Source organism: Pogoniulus pusillus, chromosome 32 (genome assembly GCF_015220805.1).
Source record: "Pogoniulus pusillus isolate bPogPus1 chromosome 32, bPogPus1.pri, whole genome shotgun sequence".
Taxonomy (NCBI): Eukaryota; Metazoa; Chordata; class Aves; order Piciformes; family Lybiidae; genus Pogoniulus; species Pogoniulus pusillus.
Genome location: NC_087295.1, coordinates 11,649,194 through 11,671,424, shown reverse-complemented (window position 1 = coordinate 11,671,424; position 22,231 = coordinate 11,649,194). Strand labels below are relative to the sequence as shown.

The following is a 22,231-nucleotide window of genomic DNA, read 5'->3' as shown; positions in this document are numbered from 1 at the left end:
CTCTCCTGCCAGGAAATAAGGGGCATTGTAACAGATTCACTCACTTGGGTTGAAAATAATGAACACAGCTCAGTGTCCTTTACAACAGCTACAGATCTGAACCTGAGGTTTCACATCAGCTGTCTGGAAAATAGAAACCTGACTGAAAACCCCCAAATGTGCAACCTGTACTAAGCTGTTGTTGACTTTCCTAAAGATACAGCAAGAAAATGTAAATATAAAGAGCAACTCCAGAGGTAAGCAGTAGTTTACCTACCTAATATCTATCTCCAGTGAGTAACAGAGACTACTCCATCAAGCAAATTTAGTCAGCAGCAATAAGCCAAGGAGCAATGGGTACAAGCTGGAACAGAGAAGGTTTCACCTCAACATGAGGAGAAACTTCTTTACAGTGAGGCTGACAGAGCACTGGAACAGGCTGCCCAGAGAGGTTGTGGAGTCTCCTTCTCTGGAGACTTTTCAACCACTCCTGGATGCATTCCTGAGTGACCTACCCTAGGAGATCCTGCCTTGGCAGGGGGGTTGGACCTGATGATCTCTGGAGGTCCCTTCCAACCTCTAAAGTTTTGTGATTCTGTGAAGAGAGAAATGCAACCTGACATGAGGTGCTGTGTTATGAAGACCGAAAGTGGAGTAGCCCTGGCATTATACCAAGCCAGAAGCTTCTACTAGCAACTGAGCTCTGCCTTCTGCTCCTGAGTTACACCTCAGTGACTACTTAGTTGTAAACTCAGCCCATTTGGGCTCATTTGAAAGAAGTATTCTCTGCAGCCATCACTATGTCATGTCTGCAGGAGCAAATAACTCGGCCCAAGTAGACAGAAATCACAGAATTTCTCAGATGGAAAAGACCTCAAAGATCATTGAGAACAATCATCCAAAAAAGCAAGCAGAGGCAAATCCTGCTCCCACAAAGGCTTCAGCATATGTATCTAACTGCACCTCCCAAGCAGCCATTGCTGCCCTCTGATGTGAAGTGTGGATGTCAACACTTAATACAGTGAAGAGTCTGCTCTGGGTTGCAGGAGCTCTCAGCCTGGCAAATTCACAGCTCTCCAAGTCGAGAGGAACACAGGTACAGGGAATGCACTGGGGAGGACAGAGGGGAATGCAGGATGCAACAGCAGCACATGCTCCTGGCCCCTTACAGTCCCAGGGCTGAAAAGCTCTGCAAACATCTGCCTTGCCAAGGGATATTCACAGGCTGTGTCTTCCAGAAAGGAGCTCCTTTGGCTCCTCAGAGATGATTACAGCACTGTGGTGTTGCTCTGGCGATACCATGCAGCGACTTGGCTCAAGAAGTGTGCTTTTAGCACAGTTTGTCTAAACTATTATTTCCTCTGCTATTGCATGAACAATGAATCACATCACAGCACACTACTTCATCGTGAGCTCACTGGAGACAAAACCTGAAATGAAGAAGACTGGACATGGCCAAAGAAATCCTTCTTCACCTAGCTCTCAAAGAAATGGTGGAGAAGTCTGAGCTGTTTTAGTGGGGAGCTCAAATTCTCCAGGATGTTGACAAGTTGAGGCAAATCCCTTTGTCAGTTTCACAGAATCCTGGCATGGTGGGTGATGGAAGATGCATGATCTTGGAGGTCTCTTCCAACCTGGTTGATTCTACCATGAGATAGTGGGACAGGCTGCTCACAGAGCTTGTGAATGCCTCCTACCTGGAAGTGTTCAAAAGCCAGGTTGGATGAGACCTTGAGCAGCCTGGTCTGGTGGAAGGTGTCCCTGCCTGTGGCAGGGGATTTGAACCAGATAATCTTCAAGGTCACTTATAGCATCATAGAATCACCTAGGTTGGAAGAGACCTCCAAGATCATCCAGTCCAACCTAGCACCCAGCCCTATCCAGTCAACTAGACCATGGTCAACTACACTATGGCACTAAGTGCCTCATCCAGGCTTTGCTTCAACACCTCCAAGAGACAGTGACTCCACCACCTCCCTGGGCAGCCCATTCCAATGCCAATCACTCTCTCTGACAACAACTTCCTCCTAACATCCAGCCTAGACCTCCCCTGGCACAACTTGAGACTGTGTCCCCTTGTTCTGTTGCTGGTCATCTTGGAGAAGACACTAACCCCCACCTGGCTGCAGCCTCCCAAACCACTCTATGCATCCATGAATATCCACTGCTGGCCAGCTCTGAAACACAAATCACAGGTCAGCCAGGCTCCTGGCTCAGAGAAATCCTCACTGCAGCATCTGCACAGAGGGGAAAAGAACAAACAAACTACAAGATTCAGCTGCTTCCTAGCTGAACTTTCCATCATAATTCCCACAGCCCTCCTTACACAATGCTGATTTGCATGCCAAGAGCATGCCAAGACTCTAGGGTTTGTTTTTTCTGATTATTTATGGAAAATAGGGGGGAGTTATGCACCAATTAAATTCTTTTAAGGACAAATCACATTTGCTTTGTGTGGAGACTGGGAGCTCTTTTCTGCTCCAAGCAGAACACAAATAACAGGAGCTAAAAATCAGGTGACTAATTACAGAACAACTTAAACTTCAGATCACATCCAGTGTGAGTTGAAGAAGCAGTTTGGAATAATGAAGGCTTCCTTTAAAACTGCAATCTGGAGATGGACAGTTCAGAAACAAGACCAAAACTGCTGAAAAAGTAACCACAGAGTCAGAGAGACAGTAATAAAAATGGAAAGGGATTTCAGGCAGAGCATGGAGATGTGATAGAAGCACTGTGCAGAGAAAAATCCTCCTAACAGCACTGCTCAAGTGCATGGTGATGTTTTAAGTTGACTTTTGACACCACTAAATATATGTGTGGGGACCTTTTTTATATTGTCCACTCCTCTTTGTGGAGGTAAGTCCCAGAATCACAGAATGCACTGGATTGTGGAAGGACCCTCAAAGGTCCAACCTCCCCCAGCAGTCAACAGAGACATCTCCAACTAGATCAGCAGGGCCTCAGGAAGTTTGACTTTGAATGTGTCCATGCACAGGGCCTCAACCACATCTCTGGACAACCAGTTCCAGAGTTCCACCACCCTCATTGTGAAGAACTTCCTCCTTATGGCCAACCTCAGTCTACCCTGCTCTAGTTTTAAGCCACTGCCCCTCATCCTGCCCTTGCAAGCCCTTCGAAACAGCTCTTCCCCAGCCTTCTTGTGGGTCCCCTTCAGGTATTGAAATGCAGCTCTAAGGTCTCCCTGGAGTCCTCTCTTCTCCAGGCTGAACAGCCCCAGCTCTTCTAGCCTCTCTTTGTAGGAGACCTGCTCCAGTCCTCTGATTGTCTTTGTGGCCTCCTCTGGACCTGCTCTAGTAGGTCCAGGTCTCTCTTGTGTTGGGGGCCCCAGATGTGGATGCAGCACTGCAGGTGAGGTCTCACCAGAGCAGAGCAAAGTGGCAGAATCACTCTCTTGACTGTTCTGCAAGAGTAAATAATAAAGTCAGAGTCTTTTCCATCAGCCATGCAAACCACTTCTGTTTTCAGCATGGTTAGATGATAAACTTCTGTAACTGCAACCAGACCCCCGAATACAGAACAAATGGGTAGGATTAATTCACACCTTGTTGTGCTGTCAACAGTTAACAACACAACTAATAGCAGCTGTAGCTTGAAGCAAGAGTGTCTGGGGGTTTGCCTCTGCTGGGTTAATCTGAGTTACTATATGATCATGGCTGCTCCATTTAGAAAACAGGAACCTAAAAGCAGTCTCACAAACCAAAACAGAAGGGCCACAAAGTGTTTGTTTTTGTAACACATTGATCTTCTTTTGCCTCTAAGAGTCTACTGTCCAAGATGCTTGCACTGCACACTCAATGCCAGTCTGTCAGGTCACAGAATGGTAGGGTCTGGAAGGGACCTCCAGAGATCATGGAGTCTAACCCCCCCACACACACACACCCCAAAGAAGTTGCACAGTATTGTTTTACCCCCAAGTAACTTCAGGCAGAAATCTTAGGTATTGCTTATCTTGAAATGCAGTCTTTACCAAGAAGCTCCATGAAGATTGTTTTTGACTACTGATGTGGTTGCCACAGTAAAACTCAAAGGGGTTATGAAAGGTGTGGAAAGGGCACATCAGCTGACAGCCATGAGGCTTAATTTAAACAGCAGAGTGCTCTCTAACATCACCTCTAACCTGCTGGCACAGTTCCTGCAAGTGACTTTACCCATTAGGATTGTTCTGCTGCTGCATCTTGAGCTATTTGCTGTTTGAGTTGGTAAATGAGTACTGGCACACTGACCTCACCTTCTGGGTGCAAGCTACAAGACACCACCTCAGTGCACACCACCCTTACTAAAGATCTGGGGGTGCTGGGCAACAGCAGGCTGAACATGAGCCAGTGTGTGCCCAGGTGACCAAGGTAAGGCCAGCAGCATCCTGGCTTGCATCAGTAATAGTGTAGCCAGCAGGACCAGGCAAATCATCGTCCCCTGCACTCAGCACTGGTGAGGCCACATCTTGAGTCCTCAGTTTAGTTTTGAGGCCTTCACTGCAAGGAGAACATCAAGGTGCTGGAGTGGGTCCACAGAAGGGCAGCGAAGGTGGTGAAGAGTCCAGAGAACAGGGCTGGCAAGGAGCAGCTGAAAGAGGTTGGAGTGAGGTAGGTGTCAGGATCTTCTCCCTAGTAAAAAGCGATAGGGTGAGAGGAAATGGCCTTGAGCTGCACCAGGGGAGGTTTAGGCTGGATGTCAGAATAAACTTCTCCACTGAAAGGAGACTGGAATAGGCTCCCAAAGGAGCCCCATCCCTGGAGGTGTTTGAAAGAGGCAGAGATGTGGTGCTGAGGGACATGGTTTAGCCCCAGACTTGGCAGAGCTAGAGAACGGTTCAGCTGGATCATCTTAAAGGCTGCAGTAATTCTGTGACTCTGATATGGAAAGTAATGGAGATTCTCCTGAACCACACTTCCCCTTAAATACTGTAACACAGCCTCCTTGAGGGAAAAGCTGTGCCTTGGCATCAGCTTCACAGCAACTTTGCAGCCAGAACTAGACCAGGAAGGGACACATTTTTCAGTCGAGCCCTGCGTGTGGCAACCTGGGGCAAGTTTTCTCAACTGTAGGGTTCTTTCCTCCCCAGTTTGTTAGATAACAGATGGCAAACATCATTATTTCTGCCATGAAAAACAGCTTTTGTCAGCTACCAGCACGATGGCAACACAGCTGCTGAAATATGACATCCTTCTGCACTGCTCTACTTGCTGGCACGACAGCGATGTAAAAGCTTTGCCTTGGAAGAGGCAGGCGTGAGTCACAGGAGGGAAATAATGAAGTTCTGGGGGGTAATTAATACCAGGCTGGTTTTGCCACTGCTGCCATCCCCTCTAAGAGTTTTTGGGAGGAATTGGTTTTTAATGCAAAATTAACTGAAGGGTTTGATAGTTGAAGAGGGGCAAGAAATGCACAGGTAGAAAGGAGGAAATGTGAGAGGTTCACTGAGGCTGGAAACAGAACAGAAGCAGCTCATATCTGTCTGGAAAGCCCGAAGGAAGACCACCCTGCTGGAGAAGTAGAGAATGCTAGCACCAGCCACAGCAGCCCCTGGCTTCCAAAGCAAGCATCTCAGGATAAATAAACTGCTCTGACATGAGGTCACAACAAAGTGCAGGTTCACAGGATATTAGGGGTTGGAAGGGACCCAAGGAGATCGTCGAGTCCAACCCCCCCTCCTGCCAGAGCAGGACCATCCAGTCTAGCTCAGGTCACACAGGAATGCATCCAGACAGGCCTTGAAAGGCTCCAGAGAAGGAGACTCCAGAAGCTCTCTGGGGAGCCTGTGGCAGTGCTCTGGGACCCTTCCAGGAAAGAAATTCCCTCTTGTGTTGAGGCAGAACCTCTTTTGCTGCAGAACCTCTTGTGCTGCAGAACCTCTTGTGCTGCAGAACCTCTTGTGCTGCAGAACCTCTTGTGCTGCAGAACCTCTTGTGCTGCAACTTACACCCATTGCTCTTTGTCCTATCCCAGGGAGCAGTGAGCAGAGCCTGTCCCCCCACTCCTGACCCCCAGCCCTCAGATACTTATAAACACTGATTAAATCCCCTCTCAGTCTTCTGCAGACTAAACAGCCCCAGGTCCCTCAGCCTCTCCTCATCAGGCAGTGCTCCAGTCCCCTCATCATCCTCATAGTCCTTCAACCTTTCTTCACAGAGAAACCACTGGGACAGACAAGTTTGATCTGAATTCACTAAAGAAAAAGGGGAAAACAAAAGCAAACCAAAGTGATCACAGGGTTACTTTTGAGTGAGTTGCTTGTATTTAATTGGGAGAAAAAAAGGATTTGTGACAAGAAAAGGAATTTTACTGTATCAGCAAGAAAGGTAAGAAGGTGCAGTGGCTGCTAACTGGAATCAGACATACTGAGGTGAAAGAAAACTCATTTTCCCCTGGCTGGGAAGAGCAAACTCTTTGGGACAATCTGGCTGGAGAAGGAATGGATTATTAGTTACCTGGTACCATTCAAATGAAGAGTTAATGCCTTCCCCTGAGATACTCCCTCCCTCTCAGGGGGTATAAAGTAGTGGCAGTAGTGACTGCTGGGCAGATGACATGGCCTGGATTGTTCAGTGGTGCAGAACAGATGGCCCTAATAGCTATCCCTCTGGCCTCAAAATCACTGAAATGCTGACAAGTACACTTAGAACCATTTGGAAAATGAGGAGTCAAAAAAGAGAGAGGAGATACTGGTGCTTGGGAGCAGGCCAAGAGCTTAATGAGCCACTGAGAAGCAGCACGAGTACATTTCAGTCCCAGATTTCCAGAGGGGTTTTAGGGCTGGGAGAAACATGGAGATTTGTTTAGAGACTGTTTGTTCTAGCTAAATTGCTTCCAGGATCTAGTTGGAAGCAGTTAGAAAGCCCTTTCATTAGCTAAGAATAGAAGGTAATCCATGCAGCTACACTAAAGAACATCTTTCAGCTTCATGGAAGCCAGCTCTGGGCACTCTCATTTCATCTGGCCTCTTACTTCAGGCTTTAGTCACATCTTGGCCTCTGGGACACATCCCTGTTGTAACCAGACTAAGACTGATCACACAAAGCAGGGGGGAAAATCATCTGACCCTTCACAGAACCACAGAATTAACCAGGCTGGAAAAGACCTCCAGGATCATCGAGTCCAAACTATCAGCTAACACCTTCTAATTAACTAAACCATGGCACTAAGTGCCTCATCCAGCCTCCTGTTAAATACCTCCAGGGATGGTGATGCCACCACCTCCCCAGGCAGCCCATTCCAATGCCAATCACTCTTGCTGTGAAGAACTTCTTCCTGAAGTCCAGTCTATGCCTCCCCTGGCACAGTTTGAGGCTGTGTCCTCTTTTTCACTGGGTGCCTGGCAGAAGAGACCAACCCCACCTGGCTACAGCCTCCCTTCAGGGAGTTGTAGACAGCAATGAGCTCTGCCCTGAGCCTCCTCTGCTGCAGGCTGCACACCCCCAGCTCCCTCAGCCTCTCCTCACAGGGCTGTGCTCCAGGCCCCTCACCAGCTTTGTCGCCCTCCTGTGGACACCTTCCAGTACTGCAACATCTCTCTTGAATTGAGGAGCCCAGAACTGGACACAGCACTCAAGGTGTGGCCTGAGCAGTGCTGAGTACAGGAACAGAAGGACTTCTCTGGTCCTACTGGCCACACTGTTCCTGATGCAGGCCAGGATGCCATTGGCTCTCCTGCCCACCTGGGCACACTGCTGGCTCATCTTCAGCTACTCTCTACCAGCACGTCCAGGCCCCTTTCTGCCTGGCTGCTCTCCAGCCACTCTGTCCCAGCCTGCAGCACTACATGGGGCTGTTGTGGCCAAAGTGCAGAACCTGGCACTTGGCCTTGTTAAAACTCATGGCATTGGACTGTGCCCATCTGTCCAGCCTGTTCAAGTCCCTCTGCAGAGCTCCCCTGCTCTCTAACAGATCCACACATGCTCCCAACTTGGTGTCATCTGCAAACTTAATGATGGAAGACTCAATCCCCTCATCCAGACCATCAGTGGAGATGTTCAGTGTGGAGAAGAGAGGGCTGAGAGGAGACCTCATTGAATCATAGAATCATAGAATCAGCCAGGTTGGAAGAGACCTCCAAGATCATCCAGTCCAACCTAGCACCCAGCCCTAGCCAGTCAACCAGACCATGGCACTAAGTGCCTCATCCAGGCTTTGCTTCAACACCTCCAGGCACAGACACTCCACCACCTCCCTGGGCAGCCCATTCCAATGCCAATCACTCTCTCTGCCAACAACTTCCTCCTAACATCCAGCCTAGACCTCCCCTGGCACAACTTCACACTGTGTCCCCTTGTTCTGTTGCTGGTTGCCTGGCAGAAGAGGCCAACCCCCACCTGGCTACAACCTCCCTTCAGGTTGCTGACTACAATTGCTCACTACAACTCTCTGAAAAGAGATTGGTGTGAGGTGGGGGTTGGTCTCTGCTCCCTAATATCAGGTGATAGAACAAGAGGAAATGGCCTGAAATTGTGCCAGGGGAGGGTTAGCTTTGAGATTAGGAAAAATGCCTTTCCTGCAAGAGTGGTCAGGCTTTGGAACAGGCTGCTCAGGGAGGTGGTGGATTTGCTGTCCCCGGAGGTGTTTAAGAAACAGGTGGACATGGCACCGTGTGACATGGTTTAGCAGGCATGGTGCTGTCAGGTCAAAGGTTGGACTCCATTATCTAAGAGGTCTCTTCCAGCTGAAGCAATTCTACAATTCACAGGCTCACAGGATGTTAGGGGTTGGAAAGGACCCAAGGAGATCATCAAGTCCACCCCCCCTGCCAGAGCAGGACAATACTACCTAGCACAGATCACAGAGGAACACATCCAGACAGGCCTTGAAAGGCTCTGAAGAAGGAGACTCCACAACCTCTCTGGGCAGCCTATTCCACTGCTCTGTGACCAATCTGTATCAAAGTTGAGAACCTCACACAGGAGTATTATAGATATGTTATTATACACACCAAAAAGCAAAAGCTTCCTGCACTGCCCTGCCCCCTGGCAAACACAAAGTCCATTTGCTTTTGTTAACTCTGCAGTTGGCTTTCTCCCACGCTTCAGTCTCTGCCTGCTCGCTTGCCATGCCCCATAATTTCCTGTCATTCAAACCACTCAGCTGCACTTTCATCCTCAGGGTTCCCTGGGAACAGCCTGAAAGCACCAGCAAACCTGTGACAGTTGGGTCCCTCCTCTTATGTCAGTGATTGCCTCCAGCTGTTCTGAGAAGCTTTAACCTTTCTTGTGCAGTATTTCTGGTTACCCTTCACAGTCTCTTGTGCAGTCATGAACCACTGAAACTTACAATGTCCAAATGGCTTGAAAGGTTTTGAAATCTCATCATATTTAAGTTTTCAAATGCCTTGGGAGAGTCTTTCCCCAACCCTGATTTCTGGATGAGTCCTCAGTGAGGACTAAGAGTGGATGAAAAGCTGGACATGAGCTGGCACCATGTGCTTGCAACTCAGAGCCAACCATTTCCTGGGCTGCAACAAAACCTCTGCAGGTAGCAGGTGGAGGGAGGGGATTCTGCCCCTCTGCTCCACTCTGCTGAAACCTCACCTGCAGTACTGCTTCCAGCTCTGCAGACCCCAGCACAACAAAGACATGGAACTGTTAGAGTGAGTCCAGAAGATGCCCGAAAGATGATCAGAGGGCTGGAGCACCTCTCCTGTCTACAACTACCTGAAGGGAGGCTGTAGCCAGGTGGGTGTTGGTCTCTTCTCCCAGGCTATCAGCAACAGAACAAGGGGTCATAGTCTCAAGTTGTGCCAGGGGAGGTCTAGGCTGGATGTTAGGAGGAAGTTCTTGCCAGAAAGAGTGATTGGCATTGGAATGGGCTGCCCAGGGAGGTGGTGGAGTTGCTGTTCCTGGAGGTGTTCAAAAAAAGCCTGGCTGAGGCACTTAGTGCCATGGTCTGGTTGACTGGCTAGGGCTGGGAGCTAGGTTGGACTGGATGAGCTTGGAGGTCTCTTCCAACCTGGTTGATTCTTCGACTCTATTCTATGGCACAGGCAGAGAGACTTGGGGCTTTTCAGCCTGGAGAAGAGAAGGCTGCAAGCACACAGGCTTCTAGTATTTGAAGGGGCTAGAGCAGAGTTGGGGAGGGACTTTAGGCAGAGGCATGAAGTGACAGAAGGAGGGCTAATGGCTTCAGACTAGAAGAAGCTGGCTTTTGTTTACACATTAGGAAGAAATTCACCACCACAAGGGTGGTGAGGCACTGGAACAGGTTGTCCAAAGAATTTGTGAAGGCTTCAGACCTGGAATTGTTTAAAAGCCAGGCAGGACAGGGTCGTGAGCAACCTGCACTAGCAGAAGGTGTCCCTGCACATTGGAATAGAATCATAGAATCGTAGAATCAACCAGGTTGGAAGAGACCTCCAAGCTCATCCAGTCCAACCTATCACCCAGCCCTGTCCAATCAACTAGACCATGGCACTAAGTGCCTCATCCAGGCTTTGCTTCAACAAAGTAGATGATCTTTAAAGCCTTTTGCAATCCAAACCATTCTGTGATAGTGAAACGTTACCAAGCAGTGGCACATCACCACTAAGAGAAACGCAGGGAGCTGCTGCCACACAGCAGAGCACTCCAACCTTTCATCACCTCTCAAGGCTGATGGAGATCAGCTACCTCAAATCTTCCATCAGGCAACTGCAGAATCCTGCACTGCATGCAGTGACACTAAATAGGTGACAGGGCTAGAAGACCACAGGAGACAAGAACACATCTGGGGGTAAATGACACTGCGAGCGACGCGGTGACAGCTCACCTGTGGCTACCTTGCCAGCCCCTGAAACCACAAATCCAGGAAGATGTTTTGCTCCACACTGGCTCCCACCACACCAGGCCTAACTCACTTGAGCCTCATTTTCTAAAGTGCTGAACACCTGCAGCTTCCTCTGCTTTCAGTTGGTGTAGAGGGCACTCAGCGCTTCCGAAACCCGAGCGCTGCGCATGAGCTGCCTCGCTGGGAAGAAGATGTTCCACAGAGCCACAAATGCCACCAATTACACAAGCCCTGCATGTTTCCTTCAGAACAGAGTGTGCAGGTCTACAGAGAGATGCTTACAGAACAGACATAAGAGGTCAGACAACAAGAGATGTCGCCCTCGGCACCGCCAGGCTTGCAGCATTTCAGTCACTGAATCGCAGACTGCATCAGGTGGGAAGGGACTCTCAGAGGTCATCTTAGCCAACCGCCCCTGCAGGTGGCAGAGAGATCTCCAGGGAGATCAGGCTGCTCAGGGCCCCAGCAGCTTTACAGAATCAGAATGGTTTAGGTTGGAAAGGACCTCAAAGATCATTCAGTTCCAACCCCTGCCACAGGCAGGGACACCTCCCACTAGAACAGGTTGCTCAAGGCCACATCCAGCCTGGCCTTGAATACCTCCAGGGAGGTTGTGGATGACAGAAGCACAGAATGGGATCAAAGATCACATTCTGTGCTTCTGTCATCCACTACCTCCTTGGGCAACCTGTGCCAGTGTCTCACCACCCTCACTGTGAGGAACTTCTTCCTAATACCTGGTTTAAATCTCCCCTCTGCCAGTTTAAGCCCATTACTCCACTGCTACCAACAGAGGAAACTGAACAGTGTGATTTTAAAAGCATGTGACTTGAGTAGTTTCACAGAAAGAAACCCCTGACTTCAGTTACACTTGCCTAAAAATGCACTACAATATGGATTATGCACCACAATATGGATTAAATCTAACCAGAACTGCCTGAAGTGAAAGCAGCAGCAGCCAGTATCAATAAGCCCACTGGCTAGCTCTCACTGAAGCACTCTGTTCTGGGCACTCTTCCAGTTAAGAGCTGGGTCTCAGAGCACCCCTGGCCATACTGCAGCTCAGCCCTCTGCAGCTGGCAAGCAAATACAGGAGGATACCAATTTATCTGGAACACAAACACTGCATACATTAGAGGTGTATCAAGGAGTGTTCTCAGGGGGTTGAGGCAATTCATCTTTTTGAAGGACAAGCATCATTAGAAGGTGAGAACTATCAAACCCAGAACTTACATGATGAATTCTGTCAGGTTGCACCATTTTTTGGAGTCCACTTTCTTCATCATCTCTTCAAAGGATTTCCCACAGGCAGGCAACTTTTCTAACATGAGAGATTCATTGCAGAGACGAGGCTGTTGATATGCACCTAGGTAAAAAAACAGAGGGCTCCTTCAAATCTCAAACCCTGAAACAGCACAAGTAGAAACTCATCCTGCACAAACTCCTTCACACAGCTCTGCTTGGCACTCACACTGCTCTAAGGGTAAAACATTCAACTTGCCAATCTATCTGACAAAGCAGGTAGAATATACCTTCATCTTAATTTACTCAAAGCATAACTTAGTGTAAAATACTACAGGCTACCATAGACAGTGTCACCTTTTAGACCTAGCATCACTTAGCTAACCTTACTTAGCTCCTACTCATACCAACTTACAACTGCCCCTTTGCAGCTTTAGTTAAAAGCTGACTGGAGCTACAGATCATCCCCTGCAGCACAGAGTTCCTCAAGCTTGCACAGTTGAGGCCTGTTCAGCTCTCAAACATCAGTATATGTTACCAGCTGAAGGGCTTCATTCCCACAGTCACAACTGAGCTTTTTCATTACTGGATACAGTCACACAATCATTTTTGAGTTGGAAAAGACCTTCAAGTCACCAAGTCCAACCATTCTCTAACTTGACCAAGTCTGAGGCTAAACCTCAGCACCAGATCTCTGCCTCTCTGAAACACTTCCAGGGATAGGGATTCAATCACCTCCCTGGGGAGCCTATTCCAGTCTTTGAGAACCCTTCCAGTCAAGAAGTTTCTTCTAATATCCAACCTGAACCTTTCCTGGTGCTCCTTCAGACCTATCATCCTTTCACTTTTTGCTAGGGCAAAGGATCACTTTTTACCAGGGAGAATGGACCAGCGTCCACCTCACTCAGTCCTTCTTTCAGGGAGCTGTAGAGAGCAAGGAAGTCTCCCCTCAGACTCCTCCAGATGAAAAAAGCCTAGTTCCCTCAGCAGGTCCTCACCAGGCCTGTTCTTCAGACCCTTCACCAGTTCACTGCCCTTCTCTGGACATGCTGCAGCACCTCTCTCTCCTTCTTGTAATAAGGGGCCAAAAACTGAACCCAGTACCCAAGCTGTGGCCTCACCAGTGCTGAGTGCAGGGTGACAATCCCTTCCTTAGTCCTGCTGGCCACACTGTTGTTGTATTGATGCTTTGACAGAAGCTAAGCAAAGCTGCTTTTCCTGGCAGGCTGTTTTAAACAGCCAGCACTTGATTTATAACCCTGTAAATCCAGCAGAATAGTTTTCTCCTCCACTGTCATCTGTACTGACAGTTTACTCCAGCCTATTCCCAGCAGAGTGTTTAAATGGACTTTCCAGGACCTTGCTGGTTTGGTTGTCCTTCTTCAGAAATTGAATATTTTGCATGGTTACAGGAAAAGCTCCAACAGATTCATGTGATCTGAGCAACCCAAGAACCCAAGAGTTTATGTGTCTCTGATCAAAGGAGTTCACATCCAGAGAAGGGCAATGAAGCTGGTGAAGGGTCTGGAGAACAGGTCTGGTGAGGAGCAGCTGAGGGTCTAGAGAAAGGAAGGCTGTTGGGAGATCTCATTGCTCTCTACAACTCCCTAAAAGGAGGTTGGAGCAAGGTGAGAGTTGGTCTCTTCTCCCTGATAAGAAGTGACAGGATGAGAAGAACCAGCCTGAAGTTGCACCAGGGGATGTTTAGGTTGGAGGCTGAGGGAGCTGGGATTATTTAGCCTGGAGAAGAGGAGGCTCAGGGGAGACCTTATTGCTGTCTACAACTACCTGAGGGGAGGTTGTGGCCAGGAGGAGGTTGCTCTCTTCTCTCAGGTGGCCAGCACCAGAACGAGAGGACACAGCCTCAGGCTGTGCCAGGGGAAACTGAGGTGAGGAGAAAGTTCTTCACTGAGAGAGTCATTGGACACTGGAATGGGCTGCCCGGGGAGGTGGTGGAGTCGCTGTCCCTGGAGCTGTTCAAGGCAGGATTGGACGTGGCACTTGGTGCCATGGTCTGGCCTTGAGCTCTGTGGTAAAGGGTTGGACTTGATGATCTATGAGGTCTCTTCCAACCTTGGTGATACTGTGTGATACTGTGATATCAGAAAAAAAAACCTCTTCATGGAACAGTGATCAGGCTGTGGAACAGGCAGCCCAAGTTGCTGGTGGAGTCAGCATCCCTGGAAATGTTCAAAACCTGTACAGGTGTGACACTTAGGAGCATGCTTTCGTGGTGCTCTTGGCAGTGTGGCCTGAGTCATTGGTGCTGGAGGTCTTCTCAAGCTTAGTGATTCTGTGGTTCTGTCAAATTACAGCTATTCCTCTAGCTCTACCACGGCTGTTGAGACTGACCCTTAAAATCACAGCACCACTCCCAGCTGATCAGGCCAGTGCACCAAGGCAGCTGTAAGAAATGCACAGGAGCTGCTCAAGTGGGTGGAAGTTCAAATGGCTGGCATGAACAGAACAGAAAGAGAAGCTTTTGGTTTAGAGGTAAAGCTCACCTGCGAATCCGAGCGTCATTAGACCATTAACTAGAGGAGGAGAAAAAAAGGGAGAGATGGATTAGATACCTCCACACATCAAAGTATTCCAGACACAAGCCAACTTGAGCTTCATTGAAAGGGGCCTGCAAGGAAGCTGGGAAGGGACTTTTTACTAGGGCTTGTAATCCTAGGGCAGGAGGGAAAGGCTTTAAGCTTGAGGGGAGACAGATTTAGACTGGATATTAGGAAGAAGTTCTTTGCAGTGAGGGTGGTGAGACACTGGCACAGGTTGTCCAGGGAGGTTGTGGCTGCTCCCTCCCTGGAGGTGCTCAAGGCCAGGCTGGATGAGGTCTTGAGTGACCTGTTCTAGTGGGAGGTGTCCCTGCCTATGGCAGGGGGTTGGAACTGGCTGAGCTTTGAGGTCCCTTCCAACCTAAACCTGTTCTAGTGGGAGGTGTCCCTGCCTATGGCAAGGGGTTGGAACTGGCTGAGCTTTGAGGTCCCTTCCAACCTAAACCTGTTCTAGTGGAGGGTATCCCTGCCCGTGGCAGCGCTTGGAATGCTGCCAGTCAAAACCATTCTGTGAACCCATGAATAATTCAGGTTCCAACAGAATACTAACAGTGCTCATCCTTGCACTGGTTTCAGCTTGAATAAAGAGTCTGTCTGAATGGAAAAATCAACATGTAGAGGTTTATGGTTCTGAATTCCTTTTCACCTGCCCTTTAAGTGACTGAGTCACAAAGCCTTGCTGTGGGGATGTCCATCCCATGCTTTCCTGGAGCTTCCAGCATTAAGGAGCAGGGACAGGGAAGATTTTACTTTAAGATACCTGAGGGTGAAAAATGTGGGAGATGCTAACACATTGTCTCAGAATCTTGGGGAACTGCATGTTGCAAAGTATAAATAAAATCCTTTTACTATGAAAATGAAGCAAATCTCTGCCAGTGCTGGTCCAGCTGGTTTGACCTGGGCCTGTCATAGTGGCAGTACAGATAACGCCCTCATAGGTTGGGCTGCCTGAACTGCTTTGAGCAGACTCCTGTCCAACCACACTGGGTTAGCTCACATGAAGTGGACTTGAACATCTTTGCCATGAAGAGAGACCTGAGCCTGTTTAGTCTTGAGAAGAAAAGGCTGAGCTTATTAAAGTCTATAAATATCTGAGGGGTGGGTGCCAAGAAGGTGCCAGTCTCTTTTCAGTGGTACCCTGCAGGTGTCAAGGTGGTGCCAGTCTCTTTGCAGTGGTACCCATTGATAGGAGAAGGAACAACAGGTATAAGCTGCAGCACAGGATGTTCCACCTCAACATAAGGAGTAACTTCTTTGCTGTGAGGGTGAGGAAGCACTGGAACAGACTGCCCAGAGAGGTCGTGGAGTCTCCTACTCTGGAGACTTTCAAGACCTGTCTGGATGTGTTCCTGTATGACCTGCCCTAGGTGATGCTGCTTTGGTAGGGGAGGTGAACTCAATTTGTGCTAGAGGTCCCTTCCAACCACTGTACTCAAGGTTTGGCCTCACCAGTGCTGAGTACAGGAGCACAATCACTTCCCTACTCCTACTGGCATTCCCAATCCAAGCCAGGATGCTGTTGGCCTTCTTAGCCACCTGAGCACACTGCTGCCAAGAGATAAATCCAGCCCCAGCTTGGCCCCTCTAATCTCTGCAGGCCAGCTAGAGAGTGAGGGGGTTTCTCTCTTGCCAAATCTGTGCTTCAGTACATGCCACAATACTCTCTGCATCACTCCAGTAAAAGGAATCAAGACCCAGGCAGCAGAGTATCAGCCCAGACTGTATTGATCTGGGCTGTGCCTTCACTCAGATATGCCCCACCCTCAGCTCAGTTAGCTGCTAATTACTGTGTACCTACATCTGAGAAGTGAGATTCTGCTGAGGAACACACTGTCCTTCCAGACAAGCCTTAATCTGTCTTGGTTACTAATGAGCCAGGATCTACTGCAACTGTGAAGAGCAGGAATCATAGAATCAAGCAGGTTGGAAAGACCTCCAAGCTCACCCAGCCCAACCTAGCACCCAGCCCTAGCCAATCAACTAGACCATGGCACTAAGTGCCCCAGCCAGGCTTTGCTTCAACACCTTCTCAGGTGGCCCACCAGCAGAGAATGGCCACATTGCTTCACCCTGCAGCCCAGGCTGCTGCAAAACTACAGAAAGGAAAAAACAAGACTTGGTACCAAAACTGCAGCCTCACCTGCCCATACTTAAATAACCCTGACCACAATGTGGCTCAGACGTTCATCTTCTAGGTGTCTGGCAACAGGAATAGGGGGACTGGTTTTAAGCTGAGTAAGTTTAGACTGGATCTGAGGAAGAAGTTCTTCAGCAGGAGGGTGCTGAGACACTGGAACAGGTTGCCCAGAGTGGTTGTGAATGCCACCTCCATGGAGGTGCTTAAGGCCAGACTGGATGAGTTCTTGGACAACCAAGTTTAGCTGAGAGGCATCCCTGCCCCTGGCAGGGGGGTTGTGAATGCCACCTCCATGGAGGTGCTTAAGGCCAGACTGGATGAGTTCTTGGACAACCAAGTCTAACTGAGAGGCATCCCTGCCTCTGGCAAGGGGGTTGTGAATGCCACCTCCATGGAGGTGCTTAGGACCAGACTGGATGAGTTCTTGGACAACCAAGTTTAGCTGAGAGGCATCCCTGCCTCTGGCAGGGGGGTTGTGAATGCCACCTCCATGGAGGTGCTTAGGACCAGAGTGGATGAGTTCTTGGACAACCAAGTTTAGCTGAGAGGCATCCCTGCCCTTGGCAGGGGTCTGGAGTAGATGATCTCTGAGGTAATTTCCAACCTAAGCCATTCTATGATCCTGAGTTTGTTCTCAGCTGCCAACTGCCCCTTTGACACTTCTCTTTACAAGCAGAGCAGAACAGGGAGGTGGGGACAGGATGCAAGAAGGTCACCACATCACCTTAAAGCAGCCAAGGAAATGAGGCACCTGGAGGTGACAGAGATGGGCAATGACAGGAACCCAGCACAAAGGAAGGATGCCAGGGACCTGCAGGAGCGTGTAATAAGTATAATACTTGAAAGAAGGGCTACACTTGCACTGAGAGGTGTTGAGATACTGAAACATGTCCAGAGAAAGGTGACAAAGCTGGTGAGAGGTCTGGAGCACAGCCTTGTGAGGGGCAGCCTGTGAGGCTGAGGGAGCTGGGGGTGTGCAGCCTGCAGGAGAGGAGGCTCAGGGCAGAGCTCATTGCTGTCTACAACTACCTGAAGGGAGGCTGTAGCCAGGTGGGGTTGGGCTCTGCTGCCAGGCAACCAGCAACAGCACAAGGGGACACAGTCTCAAGTTGTGCCAGGGTAGGTCTAGGCTGGATGTTAGGAGGAAGTTGTTGGCAGAGAGAGTGATTGGCATTGGAATGGGCTGCCCAGGGAGGTGGTGGAGTCACCATCCCTGGAGGTGTTGAAGCAAAGCCTGGATGAGGCACTTAGTGCCATGGTCTGGTTGATTGGCCAGGGCTGGGTGCTAGGTTGGCCTGGATGAGCTTGGAGGTCTCTTCCAACCTGGCTGATTCTATGATTCTATGATTGAAAACAGGCCCAGCAAAAACACAGCTCAGCAGAAGGACAGGCAGGGAGCAAGGGCAACCCACGGGCAGGGGACTGATCTATCCCTGAGCCCAAGCAGTTCTGCAGCAAGCCCATGTGGCACACAAGAGCATTAACCTCTGCTTTGATGCTGGTTCCTCTCTAATACATTTTCTTCCTTCTTGTGTCAGCTGCACAGCAGATATATCTCAGCCATGGAAGTGTCCTGGTCAACACTAAAAAGCTCAGCTCAGCACTGCATTTTATCACAGGCTGAGGCACTACATTACTGCTTTGGAACTGGGAAAGGTAATTTCCAACAGTTAACAATTTTGGGCATTAGAATCTTCTTCCTGCAGAGCAAGAAAGGCACAAAAAGGAAGCAATTTAAAGCTTTTTCATTGCATCAGTGCAAATCAACAGGGAGTATTAGCAAGGGCATCAGCTCTTCAGTCTCATGTTGGTTCAGAGGTCCCCAGCTTGCCCATGGCTGCAAAGAAATGTGGCAATTATGCTGAACTCCAATTTCAATAGGGGGGGGGTGTTTCTCTGAGCAGGAATACAGATGATTGTCCTCTAAATTCCTTTGTGAAGTTCTTAAATCACTGCTGGCAGCACACAAATAACACTTCACCAGTTTGGCACAGCCCATGCCTAGTACCAGAGGTGTCAGATGGGTTTTCTGCTATGTTGTTTGAAAGTACTGCATTTTATTTAAGTCAATATCTAAGGAATTACACTGGTCATTATTTATGTTCATGTTTATGCATTAAATACATGTCTAAATGAACCACACCAGTTCAATTGTGTGCTCAGGAAATGCACTACTTAGCAGTTGGCTGAATGCTAAGATCTGTACGGTAAAGTTGCATAGAAGAATAGAATGATAGGGGTTGGAAGGGACCTCCAGAGATTGAGTCCAACACCCCTGCCATAGCAGGATCATCTAGGGCAGGTCACACAGAATCACAGAATTAACCAGGTTGGAAAAGACCTCTGGGATCATTGAGTCCAACCTAGCACCTAACACCTTCTAATTAACTCAACCATGGCACTAGGTGCCTCATCCAGCCTCCTCTGAAACTCCTCGGGGGATGGTGACTCCACCACCTCCCTGGGCAGCCCATTCCAATGCCAGTCACTCTTTTCTGTGGAGAACTTCTTCCTAACACCCAGCCTGAACTTGCCCTGGCACAGTTTGAGACTGTGTCCTCTCATGTCACTGGTTGCCTGGGAGAAGAGACCAACCCCACTTGGCTACAACCTCCTTTCAGGTAGTTGCAGACAGCAATGAGGTCATCCTTGAGTCTCCTCTTCTCCAGGCTCCCTCAGCCTCTCCTCACAGGGCTGTGCTCCAGCCCCCTCACCAGCTTTGGTGCCCTTGTTACCCACAGGAATGTATCTAGACAGGTCTTGAAAGTTTCTAGACTGGGCAGCCTGCTCCAGGGCTGCAGCACCCTGATAGCAGAGAGGTTCCTCCTCACGCTGAAGTGAAACCTCCTGTTTTCCAGCTGGTGTCCACTGCCCCCTGTCCTATCACAGGACACCAGTGAAAAGAGACTGGCCCCTCCATCTTTACACCCACCCTTCAGATACTTGTAAAGATTAACAAGATGCCCTCTCAGTCTGCTCTTCTCCAGATTAAACAGTCCCAGATCTCTCAGCCCTTCCTCACCAGACAATATTTCAGTCCCTTCATCATCCTTGTAGCCTCCTTTGGACATGCTCTAGTATATCCCCAGTGCCTCTTCAATTGTGGAGCCCAGAACTGGACACAATACTCCAGATGTGGTCTCACCAGGGCTGAGCAGAGGGGGAGAAGAACATCCCTTGACCTGCTGGACACACTCTTCTTCATGCACTCCAGGAGACCATTGACTTTCTTGGCCACAAAGGCACATTGCTGCCCACAGTTAACTTATTGTCCACATCATGTTTCCTTCACCTCTTCTCTATCCAGTTATGTTTTTGATAGAAACATAGGATCAACCAGGTTGGAAGAGACTTCCAAGATCATCCAGGCCAACCTAGCACCCAGCCCTAAGCACTGCTTAACTGAAAATGAATCCAGCAGTTTTCTTCTCCCACAGCCACTGACTTTCAGACAGTGGATGAATGAAATATTTCAACAGCAGAATCAAGTGCTTGAAGCAAAGTCTCTTCATGCTCTTTTAGAAGAGGGGCATAGTCCTTGATGGAAATCCCAACTTGAGATCTTTACAGAGAGTAAAAATAAAGACTGGGAGCAGGACCTTTGTTTCTAGAGTAGAAAGAAATGTGTGGCATCAGCTGCTTAAAGATGACACTCAACAAGAAGGCAGGGACTACAATCTGATTTAAGGTGGCTGTAAGAGTGTTCCAAAGGACTGTGCTCCCCAGGGTTTGGAAACAGAGTGTTATTTGGGATGTACTGCAGGCCTTCCAAGAGCTTTCTGCTCCTTGCTCTTCAATAGCTTCTGTGAGACCTGGACTTCTGGGTCTTGGGGTGCAGTGGTTGCCACATGGATGTATGTAGTCTCTAAACCAAACAGATCATAGCTCTTAATGTCTGATTGCAGATAAATACACTTCTAGCAAGAGGAGGTGAACACCTGGGCACTTTTTGCCCTCTAAACATCTGCTCTTCTTCAGGTTCATCACAGGCCAATGACAGACCATGACTGCAGTCTGCATTGCACATTGGCTGCAGAAATGAGCACAGAATCACAGATTGCACTGGGCTGGAAGGAACCCTCAAAGGTCATCTAGATCAACACCTCTGCAGTGAACAGGGGTGTCTCCAATTGGATCAGGTTGCTCAGGGCCCCAGCAAGTTTCACCTTGAATGTCTCCAGGGGTGGGACCTCCTACACCTCTTTGGGCAACGTGGTACAGTGTTCCACCATCCTCATTGTGAAGAGCTTGCTCCTGATGCCCAAGCTGAATCTACCCTGCTCCAGTTTCAAACCACTGTCCCTCATCCTCTCACTACAAGCCCTTCTAAACAGCCTCTCCCCAGCCTTCCTGTAGGTCCCCTTCAGGTAGGGAAAAGCTGCTCTAAGGTCACCCTGGAGCCTTCTCTTGTCCAGGCTGAACTACCCCAAAGCTCCCAGCCTGTCTTCATAGAAGAACAGAGCTAGTGTGAAATTCATCTGAGGACACAAGTGGAAACCAGCATCACACTGAGTAGTGTGAGCCTAATAGTGGTGCTCTGCCTCATGACTACCTCCTCCTCTCAGGAAAAGCTCTCAAAGCAGCTGAAGAACAGGACAAAGTCTCTCTGCCTGAAAGGGAAATGCATCTGCTAAGTCATGGGAAAGGTGAGGCAACATAATTCAGATTTACTCCCCCTAAAAGGCCAGGCAGCCTGTGGCAGAGAGATGTACACCTCTTAGCCCACACATAGACTGTGGAAGCCACCCAAAGTTGGTCAGTCACATCCAGAACCTCAGAGTGCTGCTGTACCACCTCATCACCTAGAAGCACATAGCTGATCTAAGGGTCCTCATTGCTGTAAGCCAGGCAGGCAGGAAAATAAGATGTGATGTGCCATAAAATACCAAGTTACCACAACACTGCCCTTATAGAACTGCTGAGGTTGGAAGAGACCTTTGAGATCACCAAATCCAGCCACTCACCTAGAGTTTCACAATCCCACCACTACTGCTAAGCTGCTGCCACTAAACCAGATCCCTCAGCAACACACCCACCTGTCTTTTAAATACCTTCAGGCGTGGTAACTCTACCACCTCCCTGGGCAGCCTGTTCCAGTGCCTGAGAACCCCTTCTGGGAAGGAATTCTTCCCAGCAACCTCCCCTGGCAAAACCTTGAGGCCATTTCCTCTTGTTCTGTCACTTCCTGCATGTGAGGAGACTGATCCTCATTTGGCTCAAGCCTCTTTTGAGGTGGTTGTAGAGGGTGAGGAGGTCTCTGCTTAGCCTCCAACTGTGAATGAGTACAAAAAGGCAAGCAAGGACTCTGATCCACTCCTGTAGAGGAGCCTGAAAGAGAAGCCAAGCAACTTTTTTTAATTAAGGGGGAAAAAAAGCCTTGGGAAGGGGAAATGGCCCATGAAGGTTTCACAGACAAGGGTCATGGCACACTCCCTCCTGAGGAAACACTTAAAACCACAGGATACTTGCAGATAGGACAAGTTTCTTCTTCCCTTAACAGCCAGAACATTTAAGTCCGGCTATTACCATCACAGAAGGCGTGGGA

At 49.0% G+C, this 22,231-nt stretch overlaps 1 protein-coding gene across 4 annotated transcripts in view; it reads right to left on the bottom strand.

The window, feature by feature from the left end:
• Window positions 1-22,231, bottom strand: part of LOC135189321 (receptor activity-modifying protein 3-like) — a 58,345-nt gene that overhangs the window by 6,369 nt on the left and 29,745 nt on the right. For 3 of the 4 annotated variants that reach the window (XM_064169548.1, XM_064169549.1, XM_064169546.1), the window contains 2 exons: window positions 14,496-14,525; window positions 11,983-12,115 (listed from right to left, as the gene is read on the bottom strand). In XM_064169548.1, the coding sequence (XP_064025618.1) occupies window positions 11,983-12,115; window positions 14,496-14,514 (152 nt within the window). In that variant the 5' untranslated portion in view covers window positions 14,515-14,525. The remainder of the gene's footprint in view (window positions 1-11,982; window positions 12,116-14,495; window positions 14,526-22,231) is intronic. The other variant, XM_064169547.1, reaches the window with a different exon arrangement.